At 38.7% G+C, this 21,820-nt stretch overlaps 1 protein-coding gene and 1 long non-coding RNA gene across 6 annotated transcripts in view; one reads left to right on the top strand and one right to left on the bottom strand.

Annotated features, from left to right (window-relative positions):
• Positions 1-756: 756 nt before the first annotated feature.
• KMT2E (lysine methyltransferase 2E (inactive)) overlaps positions 757-21,820 on the bottom strand; it is a 99,442-nt gene continuing 78,378 nt past the window's right edge. For 4 of the 5 annotated variants that reach the window (XM_058728731.1, XM_058728729.1, XM_058728730.1 and 1 more), the window contains 13 exons: positions 21,186-21,284; positions 12,856-13,020; positions 12,238-12,546; positions 8,856-9,110; positions 8,552-8,696; positions 7,629-7,879; positions 7,210-7,266; positions 6,508-7,071; positions 5,238-5,524; positions 4,284-4,372; positions 4,055-4,180; positions 3,775-3,872; positions 757-3,029 (listed from right to left, as the gene is read on the bottom strand). In XM_058728731.1, coding sequence (XP_058584714.1) covers positions 1,521-3,029; positions 3,775-3,872; positions 4,055-4,180; positions 4,284-4,372; positions 5,238-5,524; positions 6,508-7,071; positions 7,210-7,266; positions 7,629-7,879; positions 8,552-8,696; positions 8,856-9,110; positions 12,238-12,546; positions 12,856-13,020; positions 21,186-21,284 — 3,954 coding nt within the window. In that variant the 3' untranslated portion in view covers positions 757-1,520. The remainder of the gene's footprint in view (positions 3,030-3,774; positions 3,873-4,054; positions 4,181-4,283; positions 4,373-5,237; positions 5,525-6,507; positions 7,072-7,209; positions 7,267-7,628; positions 7,880-8,551; positions 8,697-8,855; positions 9,111-12,237; positions 12,547-12,855; positions 13,021-21,185; positions 21,285-21,820) is intronic. The other variant, XM_058728732.1, reaches the window with a different exon arrangement.
• The window catches only part of LOC131510991 (uncharacterized), a 50,180-nt gene continuing 41,379 nt past the window's right edge, over positions 13,020-21,820 (top strand). Inside the window, exon 1 of the long non-coding RNA XR_009261289.1 lies at positions 13,020-20,079. This is a non-coding gene — a long non-coding RNA (uncharacterized LOC131510991). The remainder of the gene's footprint in view (positions 20,080-21,820) is intronic.

Raw genomic sequence — 21,820 nt, 5'->3', positions numbered from 1 at the left:
TCATTACTGCCAGATATTATCCAGTCATTTTTAGTCTGTTCACTTGTTTCTCCAGCACACAGAATTTTTGTGCTGTGCCAAATTATGCCAACTAGGGAAAACTGGAAAAATGCGTTCGTGTCATTACTAACTAATGCTCCTCAGAGGCAGAAGACAGAATTTATTTTTCCAAAATAACTAGCATTTCCTATTTCAGCAAAATGTTCACTAGGCTGTTTTCATTTCACTTGAGAACTCTAAGGGTAACGCCTTCTTCCTTTTCCTTTTGTACACCCAAAACGAACTTTTAAAAACTCGTATTTTTTTTCCCTGAATACTATAGAGCTAGATAATAAATGTTAATTTAAGGTTTAGAGATAATTTTGATCAGGACATTGCAGTCACGCATGTTCTAAAGTGTACAAGTTAGATATTTGTGTGTTTTTTAGGTCAACTACTCCATATTTTACGGGCTCTAACTGTATCACGTGTGATGCTTTAATGATACGGGCTCACGTTGTACGATGTCAGCTAGAAGTAAATGTGCACAGCATCTCCACAGCAGAGTAGATTCCTGTGAGTTGGCTCCTGCGACAGTGACAAGTAGGGACATCATAGGAACAACAACCCCTTACTGCTTCCTGATGACTGCTGAGGTGGTGGTCGCTAAAGAAAATGGAAGGTTCCTTACAAACTACATTTGAAAAACTGTAACTTTTTGTAAAAGACCCTTGTTTGAACAGACTCCAGTCTCAGAAGTTGTACAGGACAATCTGGTAAAACTGACATAATTGTGATTTATTAACATGAATTAAAATGCCCAACCAGTGCTTCAATGTGACAGTATATTTAAAATAAAAAAGAAATTAAAGGCCATATACTGTACTACTCTCACAAAGATCACACAGTTTTGCAAAGACCTGTCATATGTACAACGCTATATATCCAATGAGAAAAGCTGTAAGCAGTTATATACGCAAAGGAAATGCAGTATTTACAGTGTGTCGGGAGACGTTAAAAATCATCTATACATTAAATTACATTTTGCTCGCAAATAACCGATAAAACAAAATGAGCCATGTCCACACCAAACTATAAAAATCTGTATTGCATTTTTTTTTTTATACCTAAGATGCACTCACAGAACTGTCGACAGGAAGAAAAATGAAAATCCTCATAGTGCCATTTCTTAGCTGTGTACTTAAATGCGTATGTATGAAATAATATAGAAAACATTCACTAAATGAATTTAACTGCAACAATAAAATTGAAAGATCATGTAGCATCAAATCTACTGCCAGAAAAACAGCTGGAATGTTCACTTACAAAATAAAGATACCTAATACTGGCTTAACAGCACATCTTTTAAGGAATTTTAAAAAGCAAAAATGGGAAAAATACAATGAAAGAGCACTGGTTTTTTGTTTTTTTTTTTTTATACAAAGTTTCATGTACAAGCTTTAAAAAGTACCTTAACAGGTACATATGAAATATACAGTTTATCTTACAGAACATTTTAAAAAATGTTTTTGGGGTCCGTTTTAATGCCACCCTGAACCGTGGTAATTGTTCTGAAATGTCGGTGGCACCTGCGCTCTGTGAATTGGGATTTGTCCAGGCACTGGAGATGCCTGCTGGGGTCCTTGAACCCCGTGTGGCAGGGCCACAGAGCCAGGATGAGGACAGAACCCTGAAGCAGTAGGTGTTGGAATACTGTTTGGTCCTTGGGGCTGGAGATGAGGACCTGCAACTGGTAACGGACAATGCGGCCCTGTTCCAGAAGGCTGGTGTTGGGGTCCCGGCCCCAGAGTGGTGTGGTGTGTGGCTTGGGAGGGATATGGTGGTACGGCCGGATGAGCACTTGAAGGAAACAGTGGAGGTCCTTGATGAGGCGGGTGGTGTAAGGCCTGAGCGGACGTGGTGTGGTGCCCAGAAGCCAAAACACTGGAAGGTGGCGGTGGCGGTGGCGGAGGCGGCGCCGAGTTGACAACATGCTGGTGTTGTGCTGGCAGACCTTGGAGTCCTGGGGAAGGATGGGGTGGTGGGTGGTGATGAGGGGCGGGACCGGGAGGCGGAGGGGGGGGTGGCAAATGGTGGCCCGCGGTTTGCGAATGAATGTGCGACCCGGGGGTGACGGCGTGAACGGGCCCCACCACGTGAGCCACTGAGTGTTGCTGATGGGAGCTCGGCTGCTGGACGAGGTGTGGTCCTGGGGCAGGGGGTGGGGGGGGCGGTGGGGGGACCACGGCGGCAGCAGTCTGATGGTGGATCGGGGGGTTCTGAGAAGGCAAGAAATGCCCTGGAGTAACATGGTGTCCTGGGACGGTTTGCTGGCTCGCGGAGCCAGGAAGTGCTTGATTTGGTCCCGATGCAAACACAGTCTGTTGGGAAAGCCCACCTTTAAGCTGATTATAATTCTGAAAGTTTGCAGAGGGCTGCTGGTTTTGATAATAAGACGAGGAAGAAGGGGGCGGAGGGGGTGGAGGGGGTGGAGCCGCGCTGTTCAGACTCGGTTGGTTGAACTGGGTGTAGGTGGCCGAAGATTGTCCCGAGGGGGTCTGTGTATATAACGCTCCGGAGGTCGCCTGCTGAGTGCTGGCTTGCAGGCTCTGTGCCGCGGGGTAGAAATTTCTCTGAGGCTCTCGCTGAGGGGTTCCCACCTGAGGTGACTGTGCGTGATGAGGCCTGTAGGGAGACCCTAACTGCTGGGTGGGGGGCTTTGGTGAGAGATAACCGTGCTGTACCGGCGGGTGAGGTGTCGATGATTTGGGAGGATTTTCTACGTGAGGGGACGGAGGACAGTGCAACTTCACTGGCGCAGAAGGCAGCTTTTGTGGAAGTTGCTCGGATGAGCTTCGAACAAGTGGCTGAGGAGGATTCTTCGAAAGCGCTTGGGTGTTATTTAATAGCTGTTTCTGTTGGAGCTCTGTTTTCAGGTGAACACCGTTCTCAGCTTCTGACACAGTAACTGTGGCCTCCCAATGGGACTCTGCTTTTGTGAGTATTTTCCCATGTGCTTGGACAGGAAGTACAGGTCCCGGTGAACCAGGCTATGAAAAGGAAACAAATCATGTAAGAAACGTTTTATGTACATTGAGGTTTGTTATCGGTGGTATTTAATGTTATTTACATGTTCATTTATAAATGAAGATAGAGTCGAGAAGTCCATCACAGAGGCTTGGGATATTGAAAAGCCAGCTTTTTCAGAGGCTACAAGTTCTGATAACTAAGGTTAAACTGAATTCCCTGGATTAATTTTTATTAAGACCAGGTTAAGGAAATAATGGTCCTTACATTTAATTTGCCTTTTTTTCTTAAGCGATGAAACCTGCTTTTGAGGCTTATTTTGAAAGATTTCTGATAACTGAAATTCCTACACCCTAATGATAAACCCAAACTGTTTTAAATATGTATGATGTCACGTATGAGGAAAAAGAAAATCAATCTCCTATCCCTCATCTTTAGTTTCCAAAGATACTGCCACGTCAGACCACCCCCCATGTCATGATTCAGGGTGGTAATAGCATTTCTTTTCAATGAGTGTCACCTGACCTTTTGTTTTTTGAGCATTCACTGAGTGGTCAGATATTCTACGAAAAGACTGAATTTCCTGGGGTATGGAGATGGAATTCTAGGAGAAAATGTAAATTACTGAAGCACAGTGAGCACACTAGACCATTTGGTCAAAAAGTATCCAAAAATCACAACCGGATACTTGATACACCAGAAAAATCTCCGTATGCATATTACCATCCACTTTTCTGAACAGCCTTGTTCAAAGGTCAATTTTATTACCTTGCTCATTTTTGAAGGGCTTTTACAAGTATTTTGAGAAGTGTCTGGGGATGGACATTCATTTGTAGTCACGGATTCTGGATTTTCAGGGTCAGGATCTGTAAAGCAGAAGAAACCTATATAGTAAACGTAAGATTGCGTGACAGTATTGTCTTGCAACTAACACTTTGTACAAAGCAATGTCAATTCTATTCAAACCAACTTTTTATAAAGGCGCTCTCCCTTCTGATTTAAAAAGGTTCTTAAAACAATAATCATGATGGGTCCTCTGCTTACTGACCTTCCATAAGTTCATTGAAAGGAGGGACTGGGCCCTGGGGCTGCAACTGGGGAATGTGATTTGAATGAGATGGAGGTGAAGACGGAACATGACCCGGTGAGCATGGGACACATGGCGACTCTGCCCCTGGAGGTGAAGCAGACCCAAAGACAACATTAGAACCGCAAAGAACGAGGGTACATCGTGGTCAGCTGGCTCCACTTTTGGGCAGAGGCACAGGCTCACTTACCACTATCTCTGTCTTTTCGGTGATCGCTGAGGAGTAGCGCTCGCTGGTAACTCCTTTCTCTCACCTGCTCCACTGAGGTTGAAGCGGTCCTTGAACATAAAATCATACCGTCAATTCAAGGAAGGTACTGCCAGCTAGATTATTCTTTGTCCTGGATGGTCAACATGTCCTCTCAGACCAAGGCTTTTGCTCTGCTGGGAGAATACTTAGGTGTAAAGCTTTGAAAACAGCCTGTCTTTTCTTTATCCTCATATATTTAAAGAGCTCAGTCAGACTCCATTCCTTTGTCTTAAGGCAACTCCTTGGTGGAAGGGAGCAGGGGGTTGAAGGGTGACATATCAGCATCCAGAATGTCACTGCAGGGACCCATACCCTTTATAAATTACCCTGTGTCTGACAGCAGGAAGCTCTCGGGGGTAAGGGGACCGAGGAACAACGTGAATGAGCCCTTCTGCCCTTTGCCAAGACCCACCTATATCTGGCCTCTATTCCTACTGAAGAAGTACTAAAGTTGGTTCTTCTTCTCTGTAACTGGTAACAAGGGCGTATAAGGAAACTGCAGGATGTTGACTATGATACAAGTTCTTTGGAGACGAGTATTTGTATGAAAAACGTGAAAATTATCAAAGAGGAAGCACAGTGGACCCTTAACAGGCAGATGCATAGCTGGTTTAAAAGCCTATCAGCAAAAAGGATCTCTCTGAAGTAGGACCACAGACGTCTATCTCCTCAGCACTGGGGGAACGACGACAGACAGGAAGAGAATTCCTTAACAAAAGCGTGTGCTTTTCAGAACAGCAGACTTCAGGTCTTTACAAACACGGCTGCGTTCAAAACCAGCTATGTAAGGGGTCCTGACTGGAGGATAAAGAACACCGACTACTTTAATTATATATGCATGCATACTACCCAGAGTTCTAAAGTTCCCAGTTAGGTTTTTTGAAACAGGCTTACCACTGAACTTCTGGTTCATTCTTCTCGCTGGCGGAAGCTTCCTTAACGGGACAGTTATTGCTGGTGTCTTCTGAAGCAGCGCTGTAAACCGTAGGCGGCGCCGGTAACGGCAGGCCCGTGTTGCTCTCTGCCTGCTCCCCGCTCTCGGTCCTGCCGCCACAGCTGTCACCGCTGCTGCTCGAGTTGCCACTTGCATGAGGGGACACACTAACCAGGGGAAAGTGGTCTGCCTTGGAGCCGCTTTTCCTAGCTTCACGCTGTCTTTTACGGTATTCTAGCAGGGAGACCTGAAGCAAGAAAAGGAAAAGCAAATCTTTTTTTCTTGTTTTATATGTCAGAATCAATCTATTCTTTTTTTCTAAAGAGAATTACTGTATTTACATTAGGAAAATTATGTAAAATAATGTTTGAACAAATAATAATAATTAACAATTACCAATGGCTATTATATTGCCAGGCATTGTATTTAGATGATTTACATACATTATCTCATTTAATCCTCACAACAACCCTATGAAATAGGTATATTATCATCCCCATTTTACAGATGAGGAAATTGAGTAACTCACTCACTCAAGGTCACACAGCTGGTGAGTGTTGGAGCCGGGATTCGAACCTAGGTCTTACTTGAAAGCCCGTGCTCTTTCCACTATACTACATTGCTTCCCACAAAGTTGCCAACTGGACTCTGTTATAAAAATTAAAAGCACACATCACTAAAATTCTTTTGACTTGCAAAGCAATAAGCCTATTAACAAAGAAAATACGTGTTGTAGTCCATCCCATTCCTCTGAGATAAGGCATTCTAACAGTCTCAGTATGTCTGCCAACCAAATGGTGGTAAATCAGGGAACTTCAAGTAGTATCTATAGAATACTTTCCAAATATTCATATCCGTGGTCTAAATACTGTCGATATTATGGATTAGGAAAGAAGCAGGGCTGCCTGCTAACATGTAAAATAAGGATAATAGCACAAATATTATTCAACTCTGCTTCTCTGGCTGGGAAGTGGTTATTCTTTCAGTGAAATAAATCATCTAGAGGTTTCAATCTCTGAAACCATGCTTAAAGAATGTCCCACAGCTCACTAGAATGTTATACTTGTCTGTAAACATTTTCTAATTGAGCATTTAGAAAAGGTTTAAAATGTACACATCAAAAATTTAACTTGAATAACTAAGTATGAATGCCTCCCATAACTATAATAACCCTCAGAAGTAGTATGAAAAAGACACTATTAAAAGGACTAAAATTGTTAAATTTGTAACCTTTTTCTTTTGTGGTGGATTCTGGGGTGTGCAACTTCCGTCGATCAAATTGTCATTAACAGTCCGTCCGAAACCAGAAACAAGCCCATCTTCTGAAGTACAAAACACAGGTGTTTCCATAAATATGCCTCTAGTATCATCCTGCATCAGGCACTTTGACTCACTTATTCGGAAGCCTCCTCCAACCTCCAACTGATGTGAGGGTGTCAGGTCCCTCAAGTTAGAGTTTACAGAGAAGTTAACTCCTGTTCTGTCAGGACTCTTTACCCAGGAAGAATACATTGTGCCCCGTCCAGAATGAGTAGATTCCAGTTGGCTGGTAGGATCAGTCCTGTCATGTGTAGGTGGTTCCATGGTTTTAAGTAAGGCAGTCTGCTCGATTGAATCGAGTCCCAGTTGAAGGTCTGACACAGAATCCTTTTCTCCAGGGCACTGCCTATTGACCTCAGTCCTACTCCTGGGGCTGGTATAACCGATAGTCTTTATTTCTTGCAGACCCAGGTCAGTTAAATTAGAATTTCTAAAAGGCCCCAGTGTTAACATGGTCGAAGATCTGTCATATCCCTGTTTACAGAATTAAAAGAAAAAAATTACACAAATAAGCACACCTTGAGACTACTTATTTTAAAATCTCCTCATAATTTAAACAAAATAATAATAGGCAAAGGTCACTAATGTCAACCTTATTGAATAACTCCTTACCTCTTGATTATAAGTGCGTCTCTTAATTTCTGGAGAACTTTCTGGGGAAGAAATATTCTATATAAAAGAAAGAATTGAAAGTTAAAATATAAAAATTAAATCCATGATATTTACAGAAATGAGAACAAACTATTACACAGACTGTGGTTTTAAACTTTCTTTTGTTTTATTTCCATTCCCCACATAAGATACCTGCCTCAATTTGATATACACAGCCATTCAGTCTGATGCCGAGTATCAAAATAAGATGAACATTATGCTCATTTTAATAAAAATGTAAAAGTTCAAATTCACATAAGTGAATGTTCCAAATCTGCTTATTTGGTTTGTTAAAAACTTTTTTTCTACTCTCAATATACTGGGGGTTGCTATTAAATACCAATCCCACAGGGGTTCCCCCCCCCATTTAAATTTCTCACCTCAAAGTGCATGGTATTTCCTGGTGTGCCAGGAGTTACTGGGGTAACTGGCGAATATATGGGCTTATAACCATTTCTACAAGCTTCATCATCTGATTTTATCCGTGGAGGAGTGGCAAATGATGGGTCCGTGGGAGTAATATCTGTGTGGGTTGGTGTAGCATATGGTGAGGGAGTAGGTGTGGAGGTTTCTGAGTAAGCAGAATCTAGCAACTGATAAAGTCTTCGTTTTTTTAGTGGTGTAGTTAAATCTGTTGATGCAATAATAATTCACAGACATTATATTGCTGGTATGTGCTAAAATCTGTAATATATTCTGGGAAAGATCAAAACATCAACAATAGTAATTATGATGACTTTCACCCCCAAACTAAATTTCAGGGTTTTTAAAGATACTACTAACATGAAGCAATCTCTCCCCACCCCTCCCTGCGTTAATTTTACTATTACAACATGCATTATCTTGCCAAATGACTTACAGGCCTAGGAGTTTCTAAGAAGTCTTACAAGTACAGATGTTAATTTAATCGATTTATTCTAAGAGTTCTATTGAATCTGAGAAGCAGCCCGCAACTTCACCCCTAAACCCCAACATACATAGTACTACAAATGAAGGTTTTCATGTTTATCTTCATCTAAAAGGTTAGAGGACAGAAAAAAGTTAACAATATGCTTCTTGGGGCCCCTGGGTGGCTCAGTCAGTTAAGCGTCTGACTCTTGCTTTTGGCTCAGGTCATGGTCTCAGGGTTGTAACATGGAGCCTGCTTGGGATTTCCCCCCCTGCCTGCACATGCTCACTCGCTCCCTCTCGAAAAAAATGCTGCTTTTATAAAGTACATAATAACTAGAATATGTTTGCTGTAAAAACCATTTACATCCTGCCACATTCTTCACACTAAAACAGTACTGAAAAGAAATTCTACCTGGAAGAGAACAGCTATCATTTAATAGCAGTGGACTTTTACTTTCACCATTGACTGTAGGACTTCTGGATCTTTCTTGACAGGGTGAATTAAATCTATGTAAAATTGCTGAGTTTTCCTCTTCTAAAGCTTGTTTCAACCATCGCTGAAATACATAATAAATGAATAGAAGTCAGTTTGTAGCTGTTTATACAGCGTGTAAATGTAAAGCTGATGCTAAAAGCATTTCACTGCCAGGAATGATAGCAAGGAAGGAGACTGGCCTTGGCTCATCCTAGATTTATATAGCCAAAGAACAGTTTACCTTCTTGCATGAGCCAGAAATGTTTTCAGTAGGTTCTTTTCTTCTCCTTTTTTCTGAAAGGAATGGTGAAGTAAATCTGATATAGTGCTTAGGAGTAGAGTATACGTGGGGGCTGTAAGTGAGGCCGGGTAAAGAATTGAGCTGTGTGGCTAACACTTCAGGATCTGTAGTTATGCGCAGAGGCCTTTCTGAAAGGCTGTCAGAAGGTTTTCCAGTCTTCTCATTCTTCTCACTTAACCATTCACTGACCAAGTGCTAGAGAAAAGAGAAATCCGGATCATTCTACATGTAATTACAGTCATACAGATGCTCCTATAGAACACTCTGACCCCAAATCTGAAAACATATTATCCAAAATTAAATATTAATTTAAATCATTCATATGTCTAAAAAAATCAATCCATCATTCTACATTTCCTTGGGTACCTCCTCTTACTCCTAAAATTTTTTATACAATAGTACTTTGCAGGAAGAAATCACATAATGGTACCTTCTGTAAAATCAAGTCTAAGAGATTCAGTACCATCTTATAAACACACAAAAACACTAAATTTAGATTTGCTACTGCTTCTATGACCTGTTTGTTAGAAAAATCTGATTTTATGCAGTGCTTTTCTACCCTGATTGACTATCAGAATCCCCAGGAGATGATGAGACCAGTGTATATACATTAAAAAAAAAGGGAGGGGGGTGTTGGCATTGACAATCAATATTTAAAATTTTACATAATCCTTTTTAAAATTCTGTTGATTTTTTTAATTGACAGTGCATGCAGTTCAGACTTTACTGGTAACATGAATATGCCTGATCCCTAAAGTATAACGATTACTCACTTTTCTTGTAGGCTAGTTTTAGTTATTTAATAAAGTTTGATTGTAATGGGCATGGAAATAAGGATTACATTTATCTGCACAAGCACATTTTGTCTGCTGTGTGGGCACTGATCTTTTCTATGTGGGTATCAAATGTATCCTTTTTATTTTTACTGGAAGTGTAATTTGTTAAAGTACTAAAAGTAGTTAATACATTCTTACACATACAGATAAACACACATTAAAAGAATGATCTACCCACATCCTGTCTTCCAGAGATAATCATTATAAGCATTCTAGTATCTTTTTTTTTTTTCTCAGTGTCTATACAATTGGTTATGTCCAGAACAAAAACCAGAAAAGCACATGGAATCTGCACCCAGATGCCTGGATTATGCATCCTGGCTTTGCCACTTACACTGTGACCTTTCCATAGGTCAAGTTATGCAATCTTTCCACATCTCAATCCTTATCTGTCAAAGAAGGGTCAAAATAGAAACTAGCTCTACAAACAGGGTTATTGCAAGGATTAAAAGAGCTAAGTAACATAAAGTTCTTCAAACAGTATCTGGCACAGAATAAGTACTATGTATTATTAAATTGAATGAGGCCTTTACATTAGGAGAAATCATGATAATTCGGTACTCAAACAGTATACTGTTTAAAAGAAGGAAGGGGCACCTGGTGGGTGGCTCAATCGGTTAAGCATCAGACTTAGGCTCAGGTCATGATTTCGTGGTTTGCAAGTTTGGGCACCACACTGGGCTCTGTGCTGACAGCTCAGAGCCTAGAGCCTGCTTCAGATTCTGTGTTTCCCTCTCTCTGCCCCTCTCCCACTCTCTCTCCAAAATAATAAATGCTAAAAAAATTTTTTTAAATAAGGAAATACCATCAACAAAACCTGTGGCAAGAGAGGCTTTTTTAGAGAATCAAATATGATATGAGTCTACATCTCAGGTCAGGAATTTAAGTAAATTGATAACACCACAATAATTTAGTCACTTTAAAATTAAAAGGCAGGAATTATGTCCTATTTGTATCTTCTCTTTTAACCATGAGTTTTTCGTTTCACTAATCCAAATTACAAAGAAAAGGTGCAGTTATTTTTTGTCCTTCCAAAGTGGGCAAGAATAACTTAATTGTTTGGTTTTGTTTTTTTAATTCCAGTATAATTAGCATACATTTAACTGCTCATTAATAAGGCAAGTGTTGGCTTGTTCAAGATCTGAGGGGCTGTAAGGAAGAGTACAGACTTCCAATTAGAACTGTATTTAGATCTTATCTCTAACTAACCCTCTGATTCACTGTGAAAGTACATTCCTGGGCTCATCCTGGTTGTTTACTGATATATTTCTCCTGGCTTCACACTACCTACAAACTGTGCTGAACTTGGTAAAAACAAAGACAAGATAAATTAAGTCTCAAAATATTTTGTTACAAAAGTGTGCAAGAATTACTATTTATGATCTAACCCCTCCCCAAAGAGTCTAAGGATTACCACTTTGGTATCTCTGCTCCAATCTACCATACTCTACACTGGGGATGGGGGCTTCATATGGATGTTCTGTTATTTCTGAGCTGTAAAGCTCAGGTTGATTTACCTTGATGAATAGTTTCATAATTGCCTCATTCAGACAGTTTTTCAAAGATGAACAAATTGATCTAAACCTGCCCTTCCCTTAAGGCAATCAGTAATTCCTTCACATTTAATTTTTATTATTTACCTATACTGTGAAATTTGTAAGAAATACAAAAAAATAAAGGATAACATGTAAAACCATTGTTTCTGAGAAGTGTAAACTTAGTACATAGGGCATGCAAAAATAGCAATTTTGATAAATTCTTAAAATCACTACATTATGATTTACAATACGAAAAGGTCTTCTTGATATACTGAATATTACAACTGTCTTTATTAACAATAACGCAAGCATTTTTATTAACTGATTTTTATAGTTCTGTGATTCTCATTCTTGGTTTAAAAAAATTTGTCAGGTGGGGCTGCCCAGGTGGCTTACTCAGTTATGTGTCCCACTCTTGGTTTTGGCTCAGGTCATGATCTCATGGTTTTGTGAGTCTGAGCCCTGCATCAGGCTCTGCACTAAGAGTGCAGAGCCTGCTTAGGATTCTCTCTCTCCAGCTCTCTTTGCCCCTCCCCCGCTCGCGCTCTCTCATAATAAATTAAAAAAAAAAAAAAATAGGGGGTGCCTGGGTGGCTCAGTCGGTTAAGCGTCCGACTTCGGCTCAGGTCATGATCTCACGGTCGGTGAGTTCGAGCCCCGCGTCGGGCTCTATGCCGACAGCTCAGAGCCTGGAGCCTGCTTCCGATTCTGTGTCTCCCTCTCTCTCTGCCCCTCCCCTGTTCATGCTCTGTCTCTGTCTCAAAAATAAATAAACGTTAAAAAAAAAAAATTTAAAAAACACAATAAAACTTTGCTAGGTGTAAAAACTATGCCTGTTACTCTGTTTCCTAATGAGGTTTTACAGAGTGTATCTTAAAAACACAAATCTATTTCACATCATAAGACACTGTTTTTAAAAACAGTTCCTACATTCATTAAGAATCATACCTTCTTTGTTTTAGGGTACTTTGTAGGACATTTATTAAGTGCTGGAACTTCAGTTTCAGTAATTATTTCTGCTAGTGCAGTTTCAGTTTCTGGTTCTATTGCAAGTACAGTATTTTCAATATCATTTTGTTGTGAAGTAACTTCTAGATCAGGAGAAGATGGCTGGATATCTGAGCACATGCTGACAGTTCTGTGTCTGCGCCGCTGCTGCCCAATGTGAGTCCTGCTCCGAGAAAAGCTTTTTCTCTGTTTCGTCCTATTCACTTTGGCAGGGGCAGGCTTGCTAGCAGTTTCTTCTTTTGCTTGTTCCTAATTCAAAATACAACAGAGTGGAACTTTTGATACTGTGTTTATGTAAGTGAGAAGCTGAAATCTAAAAGCATTAATTCATTTCAGGAGCTAATTTCCTTAAATGTTTTTCTGAATTCTGATATATACTACATTTACATTTTCTTATTGAAAAACAAAACAAATAGGATCTTGTATCTCAAGTCTAAAATCTCCTAGCATTTGAAAAATGCCACTGAGCAGCATTAGACAGAATTCCTTACAGATGCAACTAAACCAGGTGTGACAGTCTCACTGGAAAGTGCTTAAGGGGTGAAAACAAAACTAAACCTGAGTAGCTTCGGCGTCACTGACAACCTGCGCGTCTTTACACTCTGTTTTAACTTCGGTTTTGGCTGTGCTGATTCTTTCCAAAGCTTGTTCTCTTCTTTTCTCTCTTTTTTCAAGTCTGGCAAAAGCTTGCAGAATTGCTTCCATTTTCCTTTCTTCTCTTGTCTACAAAATTTAAATTTCAAGTGGCATAATAAATGTCATTGCTCTGAAGTACAATTCAGAATTGCAAATGTTCATGGCAAATGTAAAAAATAAATTCTGGGATGTTGTTAGCAAAACCTCCTATTGATGATACTTGGGGAGTGAGGGGGAACATATACACTGGAGAACCTCAGAGTCCAAAACCTCTGCAGAAACCCTGTCATTACAAATATATTTCATGAAAGGAATGAATACTTGTTGGATCACTGTTCACGATACAGATAAAGCAAAACAACAACAACAACAACAAAAGCATCAAAAACTACCTTGCTCTACCAAACTGAAAATCTCTTTCTTCATAGGAAGTTAGCCATTTTTTCAAATAAGATTCGAAAAGTTCCTACGTTAACAAATGTTGAAAAGATTACATTCATAGAAACTTAGGGAGCGAATATATTATTGACATTGTGGTACCAGGATATTACAGGCTGAAGTGCTGGGTTCAAATTATGATTCTACCAGTCATTTGCTATCTTTGTGACCCTAGGCAACTTCACAACCTAGTTAACCTTTTTGAGCTTTTTACAAAATGTAATAATAATTACACTTCACTGAAACGTTACTGAGTTCAAATAGAAGGTGTCTGTGCAGCTTGCCAACAGCACTTAGAAAATGGTGGGCATCCCCTAGGTGTCGATTATTATTTGTATTTTAGCTTTCTTGCCCTCAATTACAATTCTTCTAAGGCATCCTTCTTCCTCTGACCTGTCTTCCGCTGACAGTTCAAGGCAGGGACTGGAACAACAAGAGTTCCTCTGATCTTCAGTTCTCTTTGGAGAGAAAATATTAAAAGCAAGACCCAGAGCCTTGGCCTGTGGGCCTGGCAAATGCTTCAGTTTTCAACCAGAAACAGGAAGAAGCACTTTCATCACCTGTCCAGTTCTCCAAATGAAAAGAACCAAGTCCTGAGTCTCAGATCCATTTGGCTTTCCTCTTGTGTCAGTGACATGGGGGAGAAGGGTTCGAAACTCAAGGTCGGGATGCATGCATAGTCTTCTCCAACTTGGAGCTTTAGTTCCACTAATTACTAGCACAGTTTCAAGCATTAAGACACCTATACTCTGGAAACTTTGGCTTACTACTCTTGCCTGTATTTTTTTTTTTCATTTTTTACACTCAATAAGGGGACAAAAATCATCTGTCAACAGAACTACTCTGACAATAGTGACTTTCTAATTAATCAGTCTTCAAAACAAGTTATCCTCAGTCTCTTTATATTACAGGTAAGAAAACTGAGGTCCACGGAGGTAAGATTGCTTGTTACATGTCTGTATCTTCCTTCTCTTGCTCTGGCACTAAAATAAACGGCAGAGGTGAAAGTAGTAGTCTTTTCACTGGAACTGGAAGCTTTAAAGCTGAATTCTTTCCTTAGTTAATTTCTATCTCTGGTCTTTTAATCACTTTACTCAACCTCCTTGCATCTTATGGCTCTCTATTAAAACCCTGTCTCTATATTAGGGCTTTTCTAAAATCCTAAATTTAGAAATCTGGAGTAATTAGAAAATAATTTGGGGGGCACCTGGGTGGCTCAGTCCAGCTTCAGTTCAGGTCATTATCTCGTGGTTCGTGGGTTCATGCCCCACATTAGGCTCGCTGCTGTCAGCACAGAGCCTTCTTCTGATCCTCCTCTGTCCTCCTCTCTCTCTGCCCCTCCACCGCTCATGTTCTCTTTCTCTCAAAAATAAATAAAAAATGATAATTTTCATAACTGCTTCACCTGTTGAACAGGGGAGCGGGTGTGGAGAGAGGAGAAGGGGCTAATTACTGTGGTTATTTTGTCTCTTCAAAAAATTTTAAAATAGATCTGAGAAAAGTACATTTTTCCAGAAGAAACAAACTTGGCAAGAATGATTTTATGTGTAAAAAACTTACCAGTATTTAAGGTAATATGAATTTATGACAAAATAAGTTTGACACAGTCCAGTATTCACTGGTTTTAGATGGTCAGAATGAGAGTCAGAGATTGATACAAGGACCAAACTCATTCATTTAAAAATTTTTCTAAAGGAAAATCCTTTAGAGATGACTCCATCTTTTTGAGCTAGTCAAGATCTTAGGGGAAAAAAAAGTCTAGTCCTGTGCTGAAGAAACCAAAGCCCATGTGTATTAAGTGACTCACTCAAAGGCAGAGCCGTAATTCTTATCCAAGTTTCCTGGTTCCTAATTTACTCTCTCCATTTAACCACCAGTGACACTACATAAGCAAAATAAAGCATAACTCCTCTCACATTTACTACAACTGTCAGCCAAAGCACTAAAGAGATATCCTAATACCTTTAACCCAACTTCATCTTAAAAACACACAAATGTTGGAAATGTAAGCATGCCTTTGATTTTCTACATGAAAAAAATCATTAGCACACTGATCTAATTTTATTTTAAATTCCTGAAGGTTCCCAGGTCACTCAGCATTTTCACCAATGCATCCAATACATTCTTTGACACATAACCATACGTATAGGATCTAGTTAATGACTGAAAACTTAGCACCAATTTTACAGACCTACCTGAAAAATAACCAGTTTTATATATGGCTTAGGGTAGTGACAGCCTGTGTAGGGGATCAGTGAAATTAGGAGTCCTAATTAACCTCAGCAGACCCTAACATCTGTGCTTGATGTAGTTGAGATTATACTTGTCACATAAGACATGTTCTATAACCAGGACTCATTCCAAGCCCATGAGCAGACCTCAGGATCACTGTATTATCTGTGAGCTAGGCAATTATTGACGCTGATCCAGAATTACAGTTAAACAGGTTTGCCTTTCAGGAATGAAATTGACACACTGTTAACGCTGGAGTATTGGGAGCTAAGCTGAAACTATGAAGGCTCTCTGATGAGATCAACAGATTGCTTTTATGACCTGTATCTTAGTTTATGGTTTTACAGCAGCAAATATAGAGTGCTGTAATTCCTGTACGCAGAATAAAGTCTGCTTACTATCCCTTAAAAGCATTTTATCACTTGAGGAGTGGGTATTTTGAAAATTTTTATTCTAATTTTGTGCTTCCGTATGTAAACACTGGAGCACAAACCTGACTTGAAATCCTCTAACTTGATATGCTTGGAAGAGACTATAGAGAACTTGTTTAAGACTCCTATTCAACAAATGGGGAAAAGGTAAAGTCCAATATAGTTGTAGGGGTACATACTAAAGAACATGGCTTAAAGTTTAATACAATATTGCAACAAAAAATAAACCCCACTGAGTAAATTGTTATAATTCATCCCAATTAGCAATAACTGGTACTTTTTAACTGAGTGAAAATAAGCTGATGAACTGTGCCCCACACTAGCTTTAAAGGGAAGTGTGCTTAGTAGTAGAGTTAAAGAATTAAGAAGGAAACAAAATGAAGACATCTAGAGACTCAAATGTTTCTTTTTTTCCCTTGCTAACAGATAAGAAGTGGTTCTTCTTAAAAAACTTGCCTTTTAAAGGAAAGGGAACCAGGAGGGCCAGTCTGCTAAATTACCCCACCCATAGCCTTGAAACAGAAAGTAAAAGGGATTCCTTACTCAAATGACTTTGCTTATCCTCTCGAACAAGAGTTAGAGATTAATTTATTAATCTTTTAAAAAATGGTTAAGATTATTGATTACCAATAAAATAATTGCAAATAGTCAGTATGGCTTGTGGAGTATCCCCATTTCTTCTCTACCACACAATGATTCAGTTTCTCTGCACAGTACTGTTTCCTCTTTGATATTTGTTTCTTATTCTATGCACCTGTGTTCCATGAAAGCTTCTCCAGAACCTTGCCTTCTTTTTCACCCAGTACTTTCAATGGTGCTCAGTGTATAGCAAACACTCATTTTTGTTAAATGAATAAGAACTGTATATACATTATATAAAGCATATGTCACTGTTCTATGAAAGCATGAGTGAAGTATTTAAATGAGATTTGGGCAATCTTGAATTTATTACAAAGCAGCTAAAGCTGAATATCCTCATTTTGTTTGAATAGAACCCCAATAAAAATAAATGGGTTCCCATTTGCTGCTCAATACCATAATGTCATTAATTACTCGTCTTTAGAAACACAATTCCTAAACTCTGTGATGAGAACATGGGACCTAAGAAAATCAGAATTGGTAACCGACATCAACTTAATCATGTTATAAGGAGAGAAAAGTGAGATGGGGGATATATTTCACATGTCATCAGATGGCTTTCCTGGCAAGGCATTTATCCTGATATCTTACTATTAAAATTTCCTTGCCATTTTCTAAAGCTATCTTCTAAGTCAAGTTACTTCCTAGAGGAATTAACAGTAGTGTTTTCCCACAGGATGCTAGTTCCATCAGATAAAAAAGCTGTGGGATGTCAAAGGTATCACCACAAACAAGTTGAAAGGGTGTCAAAGTTTACAAAATGCCTTCATAAACAGAATTTTTCAAATTTTTAAACACACCACCACGTATATACTGAAGAACTCAAAGTTGGGGATCTAAAGCACTGTTTACTAAACTCACCTGGCCCCAGAGCTTCCCCCACCCCCTACCCAACAAAACATATTAGTGTTCTGTGGAATAATTTCTGATGTGAAGGATGAGGGATAAGAAAATTATGGCGAATTCTGCATCCTGGCAAGGCCTCCAGGGCACTACCTGGGCTATAAGGAAGCTTCACTTAATTCACATTCATGGGCCTACCTATATCTCTACTTAAATGGCTGCCACAAATATTTAGTAGGCTCATTTATGTACTTTATAAACACCTGGAATTTTTTTCCACAGGAACTGGGGCTGTAACAATTTATAAAATTATAAATTCTCACCCTTATGTAGTTTATATTCTAGTGATCTTCAATTCTTAGTATCAGCAGATACTTCAGGAGGGTCTTTTCATGTCATTATACACTGGGTGGGGCAAGCCTGATTTTTATTTAAAATTTTCAAAAGCTTTATATTTTAAGTGATCACATGTTAGTTCAACAAAATACGATGAGCTTCCCAAAATCTAACCCCTTTCTGCATACTTTCTTTACCTCTGACAAGGTTATATGGCCACCTCACCTCCCCTCACTTCACCTCCCGTGCATCTGGGGGAATCCACTCAGTAGTGCCCTGGTTTTGGAATCAGGTGAGTATAAACAGCCTACTTGCATTTCAACTGCCATAGCTTAATGGGGTTGATTTTAAGATTCTCCAAAGTCAGTTCCAACCACCGCCAAAGAGGTATCTCTTACTAGCTAAAAGGAAACCATCTATTTATTCAGTTCTATACCATTTAGACACAGGTGTGCTTTCGTAAGTAGGTAACAACTTTCTAAGGGGGAAAAATAATAGAGGGAAAAAGAAATTTTTTAATAAAAGAATAGCTTTCTATCTGGCCACATAGTAATTTGAATAAACATTCTTCCATGAAATCTTTATCATTCAACACTTCATGTGATCTGCTATCAACCAACCTTATCTCCCTGTTCCCCCACCCCAAAAAACCACCTATATAATCCCAGCCAAATATGATTTATCACTTTTATAATTACCTCCAGGCTCTTTCCCCTGGAGGGCTATTTCTGTACTCCATGTAACTCCATACATTGTACTCCATACAATTTAGTTACAAGGTAATCTGTACTTGTTTAAACCCCACCCCTAAGGTCCATCCTAAATAGTACCTACTTCATGAAATGGTCTTTGACCCTACCTCCAACCACAGCTGTAAGTTACCTACCATATTTATAGCTCCTTTACCACATTTCTTGCTTCACCACAATAGTTTCTATAAATGCCCTGAAAGGCAGAGACATTGGTCTTCCATTCTTACCAAAAAAAAAAAAAGACAAGCAACCAAAATACATACTTCCACCAGTGCAATTTTTGGAGACTGAGCAAAATGCTAATATTAGGTCATGTATGAAACTTCCATTTGTGTAGGTAAACACTGTCAAATCAATTTCATATGGCTCAAGCTATACTACAAAAGGATAGGCTAAAGTATATTTGAATTTGGACATTACATGGTATTTATCTGGGAGGAGAGTAGGACTAACTCCTTTTGTATCCCAATCTTGTAAATCTACAAGAGAACTAGTACCCAATAATGATTTAAAGTCTTTCCTCTCACAGGAGGAAATTTCAGTCAGTTTCTCAGGAGCTGACCTTAATGTTTCTAACTACTACTGTTAACCTACCCAATACAAAAGGCAGACACTAAAGGCTGATTAATATTTAAACTTTTCAAAGTCAAATATTTTGGTCCTCAAAAATACCAGTATGTGGCAATGGGTGGGGAGAGACCATGCCAACTGGCTTAAGAATCCCAACAGTGCTTTTACATTCTGCTTATGTGACCATACCCAAAAATTCTGTAATTAAAATATCAAAGCAAATGTACCAATTAGAAATAACACTGCAATGATTTTGAGGGTCAAGGACCCAAAGATTTTTAAATATTTATTTCATATCCCTTCAAAATACCAAATTCTAAACACTAATACTTTGCAAGTTTTCCACATTTTATTTGTATGAAAAATACCCAGCTGCACAGCAGCTACCTTAGAGGCAGATATTAAAATGAATATGCTAAAATGGATATAAAATTTAAAGCATTTGCCTATATTAATATAGCATACTAACAGGTAAAATCCTGACCAAAAATGGATTCCCAAGTAAGCCTTTTTGTTTGTCCAAAGTTCAATCAGCAAAAGGGTGTTTCTATTTTCTGGGATCTGAAAATGAGGATGTTCTAAAGTTCATGGATTTTCTCAGCATTAATAGATAAATTTTAAAAGTAGCCCCACAGTCATAAAAACTTTTAAACAAAATGCAACCTGAGTAAAATTATTTTAAGGGCATATAACCTGTTTTTTAAAAATTTCATGATTTTTCAAAGTGATTGTTGTAGCCCTTAACTAATGAAAGAGGTTCCTCCTTATCATACACATGCATCATCCAAAACCAGTGATACTCCAAATTGGTTTTGCAGATTAGTGCAAATATGCTGCTGTGGCAACTGTGGAATGAACAGGCCAATACTGAAAATCTCCTCAAGAAAGGGCCACAGGTGATTTGGGTAGGTACAGATAATTCAGATGTAACCACATCTTGAAAAGGGTTCAAGATAGTTCCTTTAGGTATAGGAAAAAAACCCTCCTCCTTTCTTTATAACCAACCACGTCCAGTATTTTCTCCTAGTTGTTTTTCTTCTCTCTGATCTCTAACATTACCCTGTCCCCTCACAGCAGTGTTTGTGAAACCTGCAGGCTGCAAAAGTTGGGCTTTGCTTTCACAATTCTGAACATCAACAATAAAACCATGTTGGAAGAATGACTATCCAGGCAATAAAAAAGACAAATTAAGCAGGCCTACAATGACCAAATTCCAAAGATCCTACCCTTCCCTAAGTACATGACACCTGCAATTCCATGGAATTCAGCATGAAAATCACAGACATGAAACAAAATAAAAGGGAGTGGGGAAAACCCATAGTAAGATCATTAGTTGGTGTGTAAAATCATCTTCAAATCTTTGGGCAAACTATATCACAAAACTTTCTTAACTTGTCTAAATATTATATCCACTGCCAAATTACCATGGACTTCTATGAAAATATCTTGTATTATTTATTTGCAAATATATGTATAAAAAGCGGAACAAGGAATATAAATTCTAAACGTATTTTAATGAAAATCTTGTGATACCAGTATGAGATACAGAAATAGTAGCTACCAAACAGTGGGTTGTTTTTTTTTTGTTTTTTTTTGTTTTTTTTTGCATAAGCCATTTATTTGGTGCTATTATAAGCTTTAAAATTCCATTTTTGCTTTACATTAAATTATGAAGTGAAAGGTACATTTAGCTAATGAAAGACATTTTGAACAGTGATTCTGGCATTAAAATTTATTGATAGTTCTCAGCTTCAAAAATGTTCAAAATTTCTTAAATGTCACATTCTAAAATGTCTAATGAACACACAGTAAATATATAAAAGATCAGTGCAAGTTACTTGAATGGTAACAACAAAGCCAAACAGAAATGTTCAGCGGGACATCCTGTTTGCTAACTTGAAACAAACAACAGTGTAAAAGGCCTCCTAAAGGCAGCGACAATGACTATGGGAAGAGCAGCTGTCATAAGCGCAAGTGACAGCATGAAGCAGCTACTGGCTTCCCAACTTACCATCTTCCTTTTCCTTTCTGCAATCTGCTCCTCTGATTCCATTTCTACTTCATTGCTAATGGGAGTTTTTTCTTCTATATCATCAATAAAATCTGGTTCCTGAAAGATGGAAATGACTGCTTTATAGATACTACTATTCCATCTACAAACTAGGGACACTGCACTATTATAAATGCCTTTCAACCACAACTAACAAATTCAACGTAGGAAAATTATAAGCCTACTTAAATACATTTCAGAATTTTAAAACTGGTTTTAATTCAACACTTTCAAAATTATGCAAATAATTTTGCTTTTTAAAGTTTGAGTCAGTGTTATCAATAGAGCCCACAGGTCAAATATGGTAGCACAGCCTTCTGTTTATAGTCTTCCCAAAACATGAACATACAAAATTACTTCATGAGACCCAGTGCCTACAAACACCAAGTGCCCAATAAATGTTTGTTCAATTTGAAACTTAAGGGAAATTATTCAATTGATTAAACTATTGTTAAATTAAGGAAGATGGGGTACTGGAGATGAGTAAAACTGTACTTAATTTTCACATTTAAATGGTCCCTCCTAACTTTCATTTGTGTAGAGGGCAAAGCAGACATAGAGGGCAAACTCATTCCTCCAAATTACCGTACATGTTA

This window comes from Neofelis nebulosa, chromosome 4 (assembly GCF_028018385.1).
Source record: "Neofelis nebulosa isolate mNeoNeb1 chromosome 4, mNeoNeb1.pri, whole genome shotgun sequence".
Classification (NCBI taxonomy): Eukaryota; Metazoa; Chordata; class Mammalia; order Carnivora; family Felidae; genus Neofelis; species Neofelis nebulosa.
Note: the sequence above shows the minus strand (reverse complement) of the source record. Positions and strands in the feature narration are given on the sequence as shown.